Source organism: Oncorhynchus masou, unplaced genomic scaffold, assembly GCF_036934945.1.
Source record: "Oncorhynchus masou masou isolate Uvic2021 unplaced genomic scaffold, UVic_Omas_1.1 unplaced_scaffold_2377, whole genome shotgun sequence".
Classification (NCBI taxonomy): Eukaryota; Metazoa; Chordata; class Actinopteri; order Salmoniformes; family Salmonidae; genus Oncorhynchus; species Oncorhynchus masou.
Window position 1 is genome coordinate 45,040 of NW_027008836.1, and position 17,156 is coordinate 62,195.

At 42.0% G+C, this 17,156-nt stretch overlaps 1 protein-coding gene and 1 pseudogene across 1 annotated transcript; one reads left to right on the plus strand and one right to left on the minus strand.

The window, feature by feature from the left end:
• The first annotated feature begins 738 nt into the window (after positions 1–738).
• On the plus strand, positions 739–6,809 carry LOC135533422 (cobalamin trafficking protein CblD-like; annotated as a pseudogene).
• Positions 6,810–10,116: 3,307 nt separating this feature from the next.
• On the minus strand, positions 10,117–16,653 carry LOC135533421 (ly6/PLAUR domain-containing protein 6-like). Its single transcript, XM_064960751.1, is given in 6 exon segments — positions 10,117–10,130; positions 10,240–10,257; positions 10,260–10,338; positions 11,200–11,330; positions 12,118–12,216; positions 16,508–16,653. Coding segments are annotated over 6 exon segments (459 nt in total). The 5' UTR covers positions 16,626–16,653.
• Between the last annotated feature and the right edge of the window lie 503 nt (positions 16,654–17,156).

Here is a 17,156-nt window from a genome sequence, read left to right on the forward strand (position 1 = left end):
CGTGTTAATACCCTCGTCGAATGTCCCCCTTGTCCCAACTGACCTTAGCTAGCTCTCAGCTCTGTTGTGGTCATCAGATTCAGAACTCAGGGCTCAGTTGGTAAGAGTGTGGTGCTAGCTAGCAATGGCAAGGTTGTGGGTTCAATTCCCACATGGATCACATACACATTCTATAAATGTACAGTATGCACTCAGGGTACTTTGAGTCAGTTTAGATCAAAGAGTCTGCTCAGGGGAAAATACATTGACTCTTCACATCCAGCTTCTCTCTGTCTACTGGTGGTGGAAGGTCAGTCCACAATAGAGTAGGCTGTATGGTTATATCATTGGCAGCAAAGGAAAATACCTTCTGATTGTATGATAATGTATTATAAAGAGGGAGGCTGCAATAATACATCTCTATGGGAGGTCAAGCCTGCAGCTCAGTGGGAGACGGATGGATGGTGAATGGAGTCACTGATTATAATTATTTACAATACCCTAAAAGATATGCCTTAGTTGTCAAGTAGTATATTACTTACTGCGCAGAGGTCTAGTAATCAGTAGACTACTTTTTTGTGATTATAGCTATCACAATTTCAACAAGGTTATTTTATTGAACAGCAGTCGACCTAGGTGGGCTTTTCCATTATACATATTTAAAATTAATTTTCCTGATTCGTGTAGATATGTTGCCATCTGGCGGACATCCTCTAATAACACATACAATCAAAAAGCTCGGTTTGTCCCTCGTCGTATACTGTTCTCAAGTCATGTGAACTCGCATACGTGCGGACGTGCTGCAGCGTACATAGTCGTCTGGTTAGGTAAGATCATTATGTTCCTTTACATAACAGCACACATTAACGCGAATATTTCAGGAACTTAACGCATATCATCGTGTTGTAATGGTGTATGTTTACATTGAAATGTAACTTTGAAAACTATGAAATTGTCATCTCAAACTTTACGTCTGTCGCGAACGGGAGTGCAGCCGATCAAAACAAACAAGACTGGACTTGTATGTCAGCTCTTTTAGCTACCAAGCTAATCAGCATAGCCAGGCTGTCTGTCGTTGCCTGTTGTCAACAACAACACTAGTTAGCTGTATCGAATACGTATGTATCATCTTGTTTTTGTCCCTTTTTAACTTGCTAGATAGTCAAACGCATAGCAGTAAACAACAATATGACGCAATCGCTAAGACAACACTCATAGTATATAACCGTGCAGGCTAACTTGCAATATCAAGTTTACGTTTGATCAATTCAATGATATTTCCCAACTGTGCTGTATTCTGTCTGTGCTGCCTATTAGCTGTCCTATTAATTCAATTCAATTCAAGGGGCTTTCTATTATGTAATGTCACATGTAGTATTCATCTTCTTTCCACATCTTCAGGTGTAAAACTAGTGACAGAGGGCCACCGGGATGACAAGTGTAAGTACTAAACCTTTACATTACAACATATATTAGACGGTAATGTAATAGCATTGTGCAATAATACTGTAGCTAGGGTGCTTGATTGATTTGATTAATAACCGTGTAGGTGCTGTGTGGCCGAGCCCGGCTGGTGATGACCCAGTCGTCAGGGCGTCAGGCCCTCGCTGCACTCAGGGTGGGCTGGATACGAACCTTCTCAGCTGCTGGTTCTGATGAGCCTTATTTTGTCGTGTCACGGGGGGACTCAGACTCAGGTAGGCTACTGCTATATATCGACCACAACACTGGTTCATTTGTTATTTTCGACTAACTGTGACCGTATTTTGGCCTGTGCGTTTTTGAGTTATGAATTGTAATTACAGTGAGTTCGGAAAGTATTCAGACCCCTTCCCATTTTCCACGTTTTGTTACGTTACAGACTTATTATAAAATGTATTATATTTTTAAAAATCCCTCATTACTCTACACACCACCCAATCATGACAAAGCGAAAACAGGTTACATTCTTTCGGTGCAAATTCATTAAAGAGATTCAAACAGAAATACCATATTTACTTAAGTTTTCCAACCCTTTTCTATGAGACTTGAAATTGAGCTCAGGTGCATCCTGTTTCCACTGAACATCCTTGAGATGTTTCTACAACTTGACTGGAGTCCACCTGTGGTAAATTATATTGGTTGGACATGATTTGGAAAGGCACACACCTGTCTATATAAGGTCCCACTGTTGACAGTGCATGTCAAAGCAAAAACCAAGCCATGAGGTCGAAGGACTTGTCTGTAGAGCTCTGAGACAGGATTGTGCCGAGGCACAGATCTGGGGAAGGGTACCAAAACATTTCTGCAGCATTGAAGGTCCCCAAGAACACAGCGGCCTCCATCATTCTTAAATGGAAGAAGTTTGGAACCACCAAGACTCTCCCTAGAGCTGGCCGCCCAGCCAAACTGAGTAATCGAGGGAGAAGGACCTTGATCAGGCGAGGTGACCAAGAACCTGATGGTCACTCTGAGCTCCAGATTTACATTATGGAGATGGGAGAACCTTCCAGAAGGACAACCATCTCTGCAGCACTCCACCAATCAGGCCTTTATGGTAGAGTGGCCAGATAGCAGACACTCCTGAGTAGAAGGTGCATGACAGCGTGTTTGGAGTTTGTCAAAAGGGGAAACAAGATTCCCCTTTCTGATGAAACCAAGATTGAACTATTTGGCCTGTGGGGATGTTTTTACAGTGGCAAGGACTGGGAAACTTTCGAGGGAAAGATGAACGGAGAAAAGTACAGAGAGATCCTTGATGAAAACTTTCTCAAGTGCACCCAGGACCTCAAACTGGGGTGGAGTTTCACCTTGCAACAGGACAACGACCCTAAATACACAGCCAAGAGAATGCAGGAGTGGCTTTGGGACAAGTCTCTGAATGTCCTTGAGTGGCCCAGCCAGAGCCCGGACATGAACCCGATCGAACATCTCTGGAGAGACCTGAAAATAGCTGTTCAGTGACGCTCCCCATCTAACCTGATAGACCTTGAGAGGATCTGCAGAGAAAATGGGATAAACTCCCCAAATACAGGTGTGCCAAGCTTGTAGCGTCATACCCAAGAAGACTCGAGGCTGTAATCGCTGCGTCTGAATACTTTTAGAAATGTGATATTTCCGTTTATTTTTATTTTTTAATATATTTGCAAAAAAAAAAATACAAAAGGATTTTGCTTTGTCATTATGTGGTATTGTGTGTAGATTGATGAGGGGAAAAAACTATTTAATCAATTTTAGAATAAGGCTGTAAAGGAACAAGATGTTAGTTAGAAGTTATGGGGTCTGAATACTTTCCGAATGCACTGTGTGCATTTAAAAAATTAAATTGAGAAAATGATCTCAAACATTCCATAACTATAGCTACTGTTAGGCAGAAAATACATTGTCAAACAGATTTAACATTATTATATTATACTCCTCTTTCTCCCAACCAGGCCCGAGGACAGTATGGCCTGATGAGAACATGGGACCCTTTGGCCCCCAGGACCAGCGGTTCCAGTTGCCAGGTAACTCGGGCTTTGACTTTCACCTGGAAGGCATGGCAGACCAGAGGATTAAAGGCCCAGTCCACAGGACGGTACCTGACGTTCTGACTGCTGCTACTAGCAACGAGAGACATGAGTTTGTAATGGCCCAGTTTGTCAGCGAGTTTCAGGTAAATACGTCACTCACAATAACTCCTTAACTAAAGAAACGTGTCCTTATTCAATTGTAAATTTAAAAAAATGATATTATTCTTAAACATTTAAAAAATATATTTAAAAAATGTCTATTATGTTTCATACTGGTAGAGTTATATGTTGACTACTTAGATGTTTTTTCTTTGTAGGGCAAAATTGGTCCCATGTTATCGAGGAGCGTCCGCAAGGCAGAGCACTACTTTGATCAGCCCAATGTGGACTGTTCTATACAGACCTGTCCTGAGCTGCTGAAGAAAGGTAGCATGGTGTAGTCATACTTATCATACTTATATTATCATACTTATCATAATGTTAACTATTCATGTTGTTTTTTTGGTTTTTTTTACCCCTTTTTCTCCCCAATTTCATGGTATCCAATTGTTTTAGTAGCTACTATCTTGTCTCATCGCTACAACTCCGAAGGTTGAAAGGCATGCGCCCTCCGATACACAACCCAACCAAGCCACACTGCTTCTTAACACAGCGCCATCCAACCCGGAAGCCAGCCGCACCAATGTGTCTGAGGAAACACCGTGCACCTGGCAACCTTGGTTAGCGCGCACTGCACCCGGCCCGCCACAGGCGTCGCAATGAGACAAGGATTTCCCTACCGGACAAACCCTCCCTAACCCGGACGACGCTAGGCCAATTGTGCGTTGCGGCCGGTTACGACAGAGCCTGGGCGCGAACCCAAAATCTCTGGTGGCACAGCTGGCGCTGCACTACAGCGCCCTTAACCACTGCGCCACCCGGGAGGCCCCCATTCATGTCATGTTTTATCAACCGCAGCCCACACACACGTCAGATAGTTTATATTGCACACAGCCATGTCCACTAGGGGAAGTAACTGCATTGCTAACGTCACTAATGTTGTCCAAGTGGGTGATAGCTGACTTCTGTCGGCCTATTGGCTAGTAGCAGTTGAATGTGTAACACGTCTCTTCATTTCCTCTGTCAGAGTTTGAATCCTATTTCCCCTCGGCCCCAGCCAGCGCCATCACTGTTGTCACGGTGAAACACACGAGATGTGAGGTGATCGACAAAGAAGTGATCGACAGAGAACAGCTCCTTCACAAAGTGAGTTGGAATGGCCACTGGTTGTTTCTCATTGATATGGATTCAGTGATGCTAATTTCAGTCAATTATTCTGCCATCACATTTTGGAGTTGTAGTTCTGCGTACTTATTGAAGGTCTTACTCTGTAAGACCCTTTATTGGTGAACTGTTTTCTTGTCTGCTAACTGTCAGTTAGTTTGACTAATGACAGATACTAGATGTTTTCTGTTAGTTTGACTACTGACAGATACTAGATGTTTTCTGTTAGTTTGACTACTGACTGATACTAGATGTTTTCTGTTAGTTTGACTACTGACAGATACTAGATGTTTTCTGTTAGTTTGACTACTGACTGATACTAGATGTTTTCTGTTAGTTTGACTACTGACAGATACTAGATGTTGTCAGTTAGTTTGACTACTGACAGATACTAGATGTTTTCTGTTATTTCAGTTAGTTTGACTACTGACAGATACTAGATGTTGTCAGTTAGTTTGACTACTGACAGATACTAGATGTTTTCTGTTAGTTTGACTACTGACAGATACTAGATGTTTTCTGTTAGTTTGACTACTGACAGATACTAGATGTTTTCTGTTAGTTTGACTACTGACAGATACTAGATGTTTTCTGTTAGTTTGACTACTGACTGATACTAGATGTTTTCTGTTAGTTTGACTACTGACATACTAGATGTTTTCTGTTAGTTTGACTACTGGCAGATACTAGATGTTTTCTGTTAGTTTGACTACTGACAGATACTAGATGTTTTCTGTTATTTCAGTTAGTTTGACTACTGACAGATACTAGATGTTGTCAGTTAGTTTGACTACTGGCAGATACTAGATGTTTTCTGTTAGTTTGACTACTGACAGATACTAGATGTTGTCTGTTAGTTTGACTACTGACAGATACTAGATGTTTTCTGTTAGTTTGACTACTGACAGATACTAGATGTTTTCTGTTATTTCAGTTAGTTTGACTACTGACAGATACTAGATGTTGTCAGTTAGTTTGACTACTGACAGATACTAGATGTTGTCAGTTAGTTTGACTACTGACAGATACTAGATGTTTTCTGTTAGTTTGACTACTGACAGATACTAGATGTTTTCTGTTAGTTTGACTACTGACAGATACTAGATGTTGTCAGTTAGTTTGACTACTGACTGATACTAGATGTTTTCTGTTATTTCCCAGTTTGTTAGTGGTGCTAAGGAAATCTGCTTTGCTCTGTGGACAGCTGGCTTCTGGGCTGACTTCATTGACCCCTCATCAGGATCAGCTGTGAGTTGTTCTCCTACCTGTTTTTGTTTGTTCATGAATTGTTTATGTCAAAATATCTATATAATGTGTAATACATATGTAATGTAATATTCGTGTACTGTTTACTGTGCTTCATCAATCTGAGCTATTTTCCAGGAGACAGTATGTAGTCTTCAAGACAACCACATCATTCCTTTGTCTTGTCCCACAGTTCTTCGGGTCTCACTCAACCACCCACTACTCAGAGAGGAGGAGTGGAACCGTCTGGGTTTCCATATCGAGGCCTCTGGTTCCTGCACAGTTATCCGTCACGTCCTGAGGGGAACACCTACGTTTGTTGGAACTGTTTTCACCACTGCACCTGCTAACAGTGACGTCATTGAAAGACTTCAAGGCCAGTCAAGTGCGTTTGAAGACGGGGACTAGTTTTTATATTTTGTTATCACCATGTGAGAATGATGTATCTCACTATCCAGAAGACTGTTTGTGCCCTGACCTCTGTTTGTTCACTCTGGATTGTTCTGGAGGAAAACGGTTGCCCATTATGCCGTTGTCTTCACCACACCAGCATGGAGAGGAAGTTCTAATGGGTTGTTGTCTTCAGACGCATGCCTAACGATGTTAACCTGGTCCCAGATCTGTTTGTGCTGTTCTGTTAGTGCTGTCTTGCCAAAGTTGGTAAGAGGACACAAACAGATCTGGGACCAGGCTATATAACTATGTACTTGGAAGTAGACAGGTAGGTTGCGTACAGTAGTGCTGCGATCTTTCTTTGACTCTGATGATATCATAAAGAATTGACTGAGGAAGATCCCTTTGACACCCAATAAACCACCTAGCTACCTTTGACTGAGGGCCATTTTTCTGGCCTTGGTGCTGAAGAGCCGTGAGATATAACTCCGAAGGCAATGTTCCGCATTCACGGTAAACGCTGCATATCTCAGTTCAATCTGAAATCATCTTTACATTTATATCGTGCTGCAACACTCAAATTCAGCACTACGGATTGAATCTAGTCTAATATAGTTAACACTTTCCGACTAATCTAGTGTCTACAGACTATTGCTACTGTACAGGGTTTTCCTTCACTTGCACAATGGGAATATAAATATGGTGTCTTGGAGGAGTCTGTTGTACGTTTCCACCATAATCAATTAAAATGTCTATGTTGCTGGTATGGTACACACATCATTCAGTCATTTAATTATTCAATCATCTAATGTATGTAAGAAAGTAGCCACTGGTGAGGCAACACACAACACTAAACAAAATAATGAATAGCTAATCCAAAAGAGATTTTCAGTTTGTCCTCTGTCCTCTTTGCATACGATTAGAAATGTAGACAATGCAATTAACTCTTTGCTAATTTCCTAGCGCTAATTAGGGAACACAAACACTAGGAGAAATTGAAATGAATATGCCTGGCCTTGAGGTAATGCGTTACTCTGCATCTTAGTGCTAGAGGTGTTCGAATCCAGGCTGTATCTCAACTGGCCGTGATTGGGAGTCCCATAAAAATATGACTTCTGGGCCTTCTCTTTTAGTAAAGTGTTCCCAGGACAAAGAGTATGTTGTTTGGGTAAGAGAAACCTCTCATTTCACACCTCTAAAAACTTCAGGTTAAACACTGATTTGAGAAGGACTGATGGGTTTGGTTTGGAACTGTGGCCACCCAGTCTGTCGGCCAGAATCAGATAAAGAAAGTCCTTTCAAATGAACACCCCTGCAGCTTAACATAGTCTCCTCCACAAGGCTTTTAAACTACACCTCCTGGACGCAGAGGCTCTGAGAAAGACATGACCTTTTTACTTCCTGGAGTGGAAAACAGAGAGGTGAGAAAAAGAGAGGGGTGTTAGAATGGTCCTTTTTTTCTGCACCTCTAAGCTCCAAACCTTTCGTTGTATTTCTGCCTAATGTTACCTTAACTGTGAAACTTTACCCCAGTCTGACTCCACACACCTCATGCTGGATCTAAAATATCTTGCATTCCACAAACTACACTATCTGGTTGTGTGGATACTGTTTATACTGTAGAAACATGTTCAGGAAAACAATACATTTAATGGTGAACACAATGTATACCAAACCTGGTATAATACATTTAATGGTGAACACAATGTATACCAAACCTGGTATATGGGATCTGTACAGGAAGTTTAGACCATCATCGTCAAGACGATATGCTAATCAATAAGTGGCAACCTTTCTATTGGACAGAACTGTAAGAAATACAGAAACATGTTACAACGTTGTAGTGTTATGGTTGACGTCATATCTTCCACAGCCAGCGCCAGACAGCCAATGGGTTGAGAGGAAATGGGTATGGTGGGCACACAGCCTAAACCAACCAACCAACCACACGACTCCAGGAACAAAAACACCGCACTGCAACCTAGTTCACTTTTCATTCTACCTGAATCCAATGTTAACTAAAGGTATTTAACAATTGTTAAATGTATTAAACAAAATAAATACTATGTACATATATCACATACTGCACATAGAATCCAGTAAATATAACAGGAGAACTTCTTACGATGAGACAAAATCTAGAAGATTCCGTCAATACTGTCTTGGTTAAAAAAAATAGGAAAAATTAAATAAATTAAACAACAGAAAAGCAACTTCATAAAATTATAACACCAAATATCTGGTGATCAAACTTCAGATCTACTTCCTCTACCATGCAGAAGGAGTGTTAGATGTCATAGACTGTTGGATAGCATGACGCTGATGACGGTAGGAGTGTTAGATGTCACAGACTGTTGGATAGCATGACGCTGCGCTGATGACGGTAGGAGTGTTAGATGTCACAGACTGTTGGTTAGCATGACGCTGATGACGGTAGGAGTGTTAGATGTCATAGACTGTTGGATAGCATGACACTGATGACGGTAGGAGTGTTAGATGTCATAGACTGTTGGATAGCATGACGCTGATGACGGTAGGAGTGTTAGATGTCATAGACTGTTGGATAGCATGACGCTGATGACGGTAGGAGTGTTAGATGTCACAGACTGTTGGATAGCATGACGCTGATGACAGTAGGAGTGTTAGATGTCATAGACTGTTGGATAGCATGACGCTGATGACGGTAGGAGTGTTAGATGTCATAGACTGTTGGATAGCATGACGCTGATGACAGTAGGAGTGTTAGATGTCATAGACTGTTGGATAGCATGACGCTGATGACGGTAGGAGTGTTAGATGTCATAGACTGTTGGATAGCATGACGCTGATGACGGTCGGAGTGTTAGATGTCATAGACTGTTGGATAGCATGACACTGATGACGGTAGGAGTGTTAGATGTCATAGACTGTTGGATAGCATGACGCTGATGACGGTCGGAGTGTTAGATGTCATAGACTGTTGGATAGCATGACGCTGCGCTGATGACGGTAGGAGTGTTAGATGTCACAGATTGTTGGATAGCATGACGCTGATGACAGTAGGAGTGTTACATGTCATAGACTGTTGGATAGCATGACGCTGATGACGGTCGGAGTGTTAGATGTCACAGACTGTTGGATAGCATGACGCATGACAGTAGTGTGTGAGTCATAGACTGTTGGATAGCATGACACTGATGACGAGTGTTAGATGTCATAGACTGTTGGATAGCATGACACTGATGACGGTCTGTTAGATGTCATAGACTGTTGGATAGCATGACGCTGATGACGGTAGGAGTGTTAGATGTCATAGACTGTTGGATAGCATGACGCTGATGACGGTCGGAGCATGCATGACCTCAGGAGTAGAGATAGAATCATAGACTGTTGGATAGCATGACCTGATGACGGTCGGAGTGTTAGATGTCACAGACTGTGGATAGCATGATACGGTAGCATGACGCTGATAGACGCTGATGACGGAGTGTTAGATGTCATAGACTGTTGGATAGATGAATGACGGTCGGAGTTAGTGTCAGACTGTTGGATAGCATGACATGACAGAAAATGACGCTGATGACGGTAGGAGTGTTAGATGTCATAGACTGTTGGATACATGACTGATGACAGTAGGAGTGTTACATGTCATAGACTGTTGGATAGCATGACGCTGCGCTGATGGCGGTAAGTGTTACATGTCATAGACTGTTGGATAGCATGACAGAGACTGTTGGATAGCATGACGCTGATGACAGTAAGAGTGTTAGATGTCATAGACTGTTGGATAGCATGACAGATGACGGACAGAAGATGTCATAGACTGTTGAATAGCATGACTGATGACAGAGCAGACAGCTAGTGAGCAGCCAGTAGTGTGTGAGTAGACCGTTACTGCTGTGGAGGAGAGAGTGGTGGAAAAGATGGCAGTCTTGTTTCTTGGCAACTGCATGTTACAGATGTTTCCTTCACAGCAAGCAGTGCAGACCTGGAATCAGGAGTAGAGATAGAATCACCTTTATTCACCTAGACAGAACACGCACACACAATTTGAATAGATGAAATGGTGCTCCCAGCAAAACAAATATACAGACAGAACACAGACAAACTACAGACAGAACACAGACAGAACACATACAAACTACAGACAGAACACAGACAGACTACAGACAGAACACATACAAACTACAGACAGACTACAGACCGAACACAGAACAGACAAACTACAGACAGAACACAGCACAGACTACAGACCGAACACAGACAAACTACAGACAGACTACAGACAGAACAGACAGAACACAGACAGACAGAACACAGCACAGACTACGGACCGAACACAGACAGACTACGGACCGAACACAGACAGACTACAGACCGAACACAGACAGACTACAGACAGAACACAGACAGACTACAGACAGAACACAGCACAGACAAACTACAGACAGAACACATACAAACAACAGACAGAACACAGACAGTCCACAAACAGAACACAGACAGAGGAATTTCCAGAAAGACATTCAAATAACAACTGCTGAGAAGAGAACAGATTCTTATCCAAGTGAGATCATTCTAAACCAGGGCCTGGGGATTACCATGACAGTGTGGTAAATCACACCAGACACCACAGAGCAGAGAGCCACATTCTGAACTGCAAATATTACAAATAAAAGTTCAAACATCATCTTTCTTTCCATACATGCTGTATGTGTGTCCCCGTTGATAACGGCCCCTAGTTAGTCCCTCACCTGGTAAATGAAATGCACTTGTACATTTAGGAGTTGCTTCAGCAGCCGTGTCAGAAATGTAATGTTATTCAAAGGAAAGAGGCTTCTGGAATGACCTTGTATCCTTCATGGTTGTCCTGGGTGCAGCCTGGAGACAGACAGTGGGCCAGGGCCACGCAGCGTTTGGTCACAGACACAGTGTTCCCCTGGACGTCCAACACATGGAGGGTGTAGCAGTACCTGGTCTCTGTCAGACACACTGTCGTTAAAGGTGCAATCTGCAATATTTACAGCTGAGAGATGGATACATTTCATCTGACGTTCAGACACTATGGAATCCTGAGAAATAACGGACCAATGAGCAATAAGTTGAACGGTGATAAAAACACATCACTTTCACATTTATTGTATGTCAGTTAATATCAACGCAAATGTAGCTTACTTTTCAATGGCAATGTAATTAATTTCCATGAATATCATGTGTTAACAATTAATGTAAACGCAAATGTAGCTTACTTTTCAACAGCAATGTCATTAATTCCCATGAATATCATGTGTTAACAATCTACTTCTTACTGAAGTGGACGGTAACACTGAAAGAGCCCAAGGTTCAGATGGATTCCAGTGATTTAAACCAATCCTCACATTTCATGTGATAAACTACTATTTATCATTTGTTAATAACTCAAAGAATGTGCTTTTAAGATCAAATCTTTAAGGCAACAAATAACTTCACAATGATTTCAGACATTTAGTAGACAACCATATATCTATATAAAAGAAGAGAGCCTGTGGAATTATACCAACCTGCCAATTCAATTTCTTATCTAAACATGTACAGCTTAAGTGAAATACACCATGTTTAAGATACAGAAACCAGCAAAGACAACATTGATAACCCTTCATTTTACAGCCTGGTATTTTCCTGTCATTTATATTTCTGCTGTGGACGGAGTCGAGAGGGTCTGAAGAACAGGGTTTGATGGTAGATACAGAGCAGGCTGTACATACCAGAAATACCTTACTGTAATTACCTCGTGGGCAGTATACGTCCGGAGCCCAGCGATTGCATTCGTAGTTGTCTGGTGCATCTTTGCATGTGAAGCACTTGAACCCTCCAGGATGAGGCGTGGCTGTGGAGACAAGAGGAGACGAGCACAAGTCTATTATTTACCATCTAGATTTAAAAACATATTTTTGGTAGATTTAATAACATGTCCCAAAATGAAAAAACACTTCCCTGAATCAATACATTGTCATTACTCAATGAGCTATAGAAGAAATGCAAATTGTACATTTGACTCCTAATTGTGAGTTGTTGTAGTCCTCAGAGCAACAGCGATATGTAGTCCTCAGAGCTACAGCGATATGTAGTCCTCAGAGCTACAGCGATATGTAGTCCTCAGAGCTACAGCACTATGTAGTCCTCAGAGCTACAGCGATATGTAGTCCTCAGCGCTACAGCGATATGTAGTCCTCAGAGCTACAGCGATATGTAGTCCTCAGAGCTACAGCGATATGTAGTCCTCAGCGCTACAGCGATATGTAGTCCTCAGAGCTACAGCGTCCTCAGATGTAGTCCTCAGCGCTACAGCGATATGTAGTCCTCAGAGCTACATCGAGCGCTATGTAGTCCTCAGAGCTACAGCGATATGTAGTCCTCAGAGCTACAGCCTCAGAGCTATGTAGTCCTCAGAGCTACAGCGATATGTAGTCCTCAGAGCTACAGCGATATGTAGTCCTCAGAGCTACAGCGATATGTAGTCCTCAGAGCTACAGCGATATGTAGTCCTCAGAGCTACAGCGATATGTAGTCCTCAGAGCTACAGCGATATGTAGTCCTCAGAGCTACAGCGATATGTAGTCCTCAGAGCTACAGCGATATGTAGTCCTCAGAGCTACAGCGATATGTAGTCCTCAGAGCTATAACAGCAAACAAAGGATTGATGTTGCTGCTACATACAGGACATTTAACATTTAGGACATTTAACTACAGTACATACAGGACATTTAACTACAGTACATACAGGACATTTAACTACAGTACATACAGGACATTTAACTACAGTACATACAGGACATTTAACATTTACAGGACATTTAACTACACTACACACAGGACATTTAACTACAGTACATACAGGACATTTAACTACAGTACATACAGGACATTTAACTACAGTACATACAGGACATTTAACTACACTACACACAGGACATTTAACTACACTACACACAGGACATTTAAATACACTCACTCTGTGTGTCTTTGTTAAGTGTTCTATTATGAGAGGACAATACAGTTTGAATTGAATTAATGAACCATCAGTTCAACCATCTAGATTCTAGAATAGAATGGTCACGAAACTTTGCATGGAGACCATCTGCCGTGATCAAACAGTAGGCTTGTCTGGTTTGTTCAATTGGCAACCATTATGTTAGTACTAAGAACACTGGGAATCAGGCCTCCCATTGGATATAGTGCATCCCAAATGGCACCCTATTCCCTGTATAGTGCACTAATTTTGATCAAGGCCCGTGGGGTAGTAGTGCACTATAAAGCGAATAACGTACCATTTGGGACACATCCTAAGACAGCTACAGGTCTTAGGGTCATCCAAACTTCACTCAGCGAACAAAAGTCTGCCTGCCTGCCAGTCTCACACACACACACTCGCTCTCACACTCACACAAACACACACACGCACACACACACACACACTCTCACACACACACTCTCACACACACACACACACACACACACACACACACACACTCGCTCTCACACTCTCACACACACACACACACACTAACACACACATACTCCCTCTAATCCACCCTCCATACCCCAAGCCCCCAGGGCTGGTCCAGGTCATCCTATCCCCCTGTACATGCCGGGGCGTGGGTCCAAACAGACACCCATTTCTTGGGGAATTCAGCTCAGGCATCGCTATGAAATGAACAACCATAAACCTGATATAGGAGCTCTTGGCTTATCAGATGTTGAAGGCAGATTGTGCCAAGAGAGCTGAGGTAAAAGACATTAGATGAGATTTCAGTGTTTGACTGCAGGGAGATGGAGGGGAGTAGAGGAGGGGAAGGTGGAACCATTAGGGGTCTGACCTCGTACGTGCCTCTGCCTCTTAGAGCTACTGTGCGTTTCCATCCTTCTCGCGGCGGTGAGCCCAGGTCTCCCTGTGGACCAGTATACTGTACTGTCGTCTGAGGAACTGACGGCTGAGGGACAGAATGCGACTCAGTTTCACAGAGAGAAAGGGGTGGGAAACAGGAAGTCACGTCTGGAAACTCGCATACATCTTACTGATACCCAACACCGCAGATGGTTTTCAATTTTACCTTTGTTTAACTAGGCAAGTCAGTTAAGAACAAATTCTCATTTACAATGACGGCCTAGGAACAGTGGGTTAACTGCCTGTTCAGGGGCAGAACGACAGATTTGTACCTTGTCAGCTCTAACCACTAGGCTACCCTGCCGCCCCAGTAGGCCAGAGACTGTGTCACACAGTGGTACATGTTCTGAGTGGATGAGGAAGATGTCTCTACACTGGCATTGTGGATACATATTGTTTTATTATAATCTCTTCATCTAGATATGGAAAGTACCTTCAAAGATGAAGGCAGGGTGGAGAGAGGCCTGACTGTGACCATTACTAACTGTGGCCATGTCACCTTTGTCTGGGGATCAGAGCAGGGGCGGCATGCACCTCAAAGATCTGAGGGGGCACAAAGTATGTGAGGAAGGCTGGGGGGTGTTTGGCAAAGGGCCAAGCCCTTCAAGAATTTTGCCTTTTTCAAACACCTGAAACAGCTTTTATTCTACAATCCCACCCTTCAGTCCCACCATTAAGCTCCACTCAACCCCTCCCATCTATCTCTGTTTGGATTTTGATTTGCTTATATATTGTTCAACTGTGCTGTGATGTTTCACAAATGTTCTGAACCTTTCTATTCTCATAGTTTATACAGATCGTAAGTTAAAGATAAAGATTTTTGCTAAGAGTATTATTATATAGTGCTTCTGAGTGGCGCAGCGATCTAAGGCACTGCATCTCAGTGCAAGAGAGATGTCATTACAGTCCTTGGTTCGAATTCAGGCTGTATCACATCCGACCGTGATTGGGAGTCCCATAGGGCCCAGCGTTGTCCAGGTTTGGCCGGGGTAGGCCGTCATTGTAAATAAGAATTTGTTCTTAACTGACTTGCCTAGTTAAATAAAGGTTCAATTTAAATATTATTTATCGATTGACTATGACATTTTAAATCACCCAGCAGTGCTATTTGCAGAGTTAGCTCCAAATGTTGCAATTCTTCAGCCATTCCTGAACCTGTGACCAAAAACAAGCTACATATTGACAGTACCAAAACAAATCAGCTAATGATTCTGTCTCTTCGCAGCAAAATCTGCAGAGCTGGGATGGTTGTATCCCACATATAGATAAAATGTTATTGGTTGCAAGAATGTCGTATCATAATCTAAGTTTTGAATCCAGCGTTGTTTTGTTTTTTTAAAATATTTTTTTATCAGTTTATAAACCATGTGCCATGGAATCAGTACATTGAAATCTCTCCCCAACTATTTTGTAATCTATATGGAGCAGCTGTCCATTTTTGGTCCTTAAATAAAACTGCTATACTTTTTTAATTTATCGCAATTGTCTTTGACCAATGTTGTTCTTTAATGCTGAGAGAACGTTCCTTACTTTCTCCCCCCTTCCACTTGCCTCTTCCGTTTTTGCAGGTAATGCTGCAATTACTTGTTTGTAATTTTGAGTAGAGCAGACATTTCCAGATGTTTCTGTTGGCTATGTGTGTGACATAACTCCACCAGTCCTATTTATGACATCATTTAGACCAGTTTTGGGTTTTTTTATTTATTTTTATCAATGACAATATTTTGAGTTGAACCTTAATATTTGTTGTCATATTTGTTCTGTCTTTTCTGGGGGATTAAACTGAAATTGAAACCAACTTTCTACAGCTTGTTTTATAAATAGCGACTCTAATTTGATTGGTAGCCTGAAATGGCTTCTTGGTGTCTAGTTATGAGGTTTGGAGATTGGGAACCTATCTGGGCGAGCTGAAGACAAATTCATAAAAGAAGAACGAAAAAATAAATCAAAATAATATAAGATTACAATAATATATATTTAAAAAAACAAACATTTACAGGACAAATCTGAGGGGGAACGAGCCCCTGTGTGCCCCCATAAGAACTCTGGATCAGAGGGTCATGGATGGATGCCTTTTCTCTTGGCTGTTATAATGGTCACATCACAGTATTGATGACTCATTTCAAAGGTCACGGAGACATTGCCAGCAGACTCAACCAGAAGAAAAGAAAGGTGCGACTCCATCCACCACAATCTGATACAAAAATACATTTCCAATACATTATATTCATACTTGATGGATGGAGGAGGATGATGTCCTTCACAGTGAAGTCCCGCGATTGAGCCGCTTCCAGACAATCAACGATTAGCGTTAAAAGTAGGACCCAGGCTGCTGGCCAGGCCTCCATCATTGGCTGAGACCTTCCACATGCAGCTGTCTGATTGGTCAACGTCCAGGACACTGTTGAGGAAAATCAATCAGTGAATAAAATATTAAAGGTAAACATCCTCAGAGTTGGAGAGAGACAGCGACAGAGAGAAAGACAGAGATGGATTGAGAGAGATCGATCAGTACATCCGGAGTAGGTGATCAGTTGTCTGTATCTCACGCATGCTGTTGTGTGCGCTGTGCTTTGCTTCATTAGCTAGATGTCATCCAGACACCGACTCAGATGGCATCCAGTAACTAACCCTTTAGTGAATCCCATGAAGCTCGGATCACAGTCTACATACAGTGAGTGGATTGATGAAGGCTTTTCTCAGGTTGCTTGAACGGGGTAAAGGATTACTTTGAGGACCGACATATTATATATATTACATGTTATTACATCTGTATTAAATCTAAATAATCTATTCTAGTCTATATCAATTAAATTATATTAAGTCTGTATTAATAATATGCTACTAAATCATCTATTATAGTCTACAACTACTAACTATCC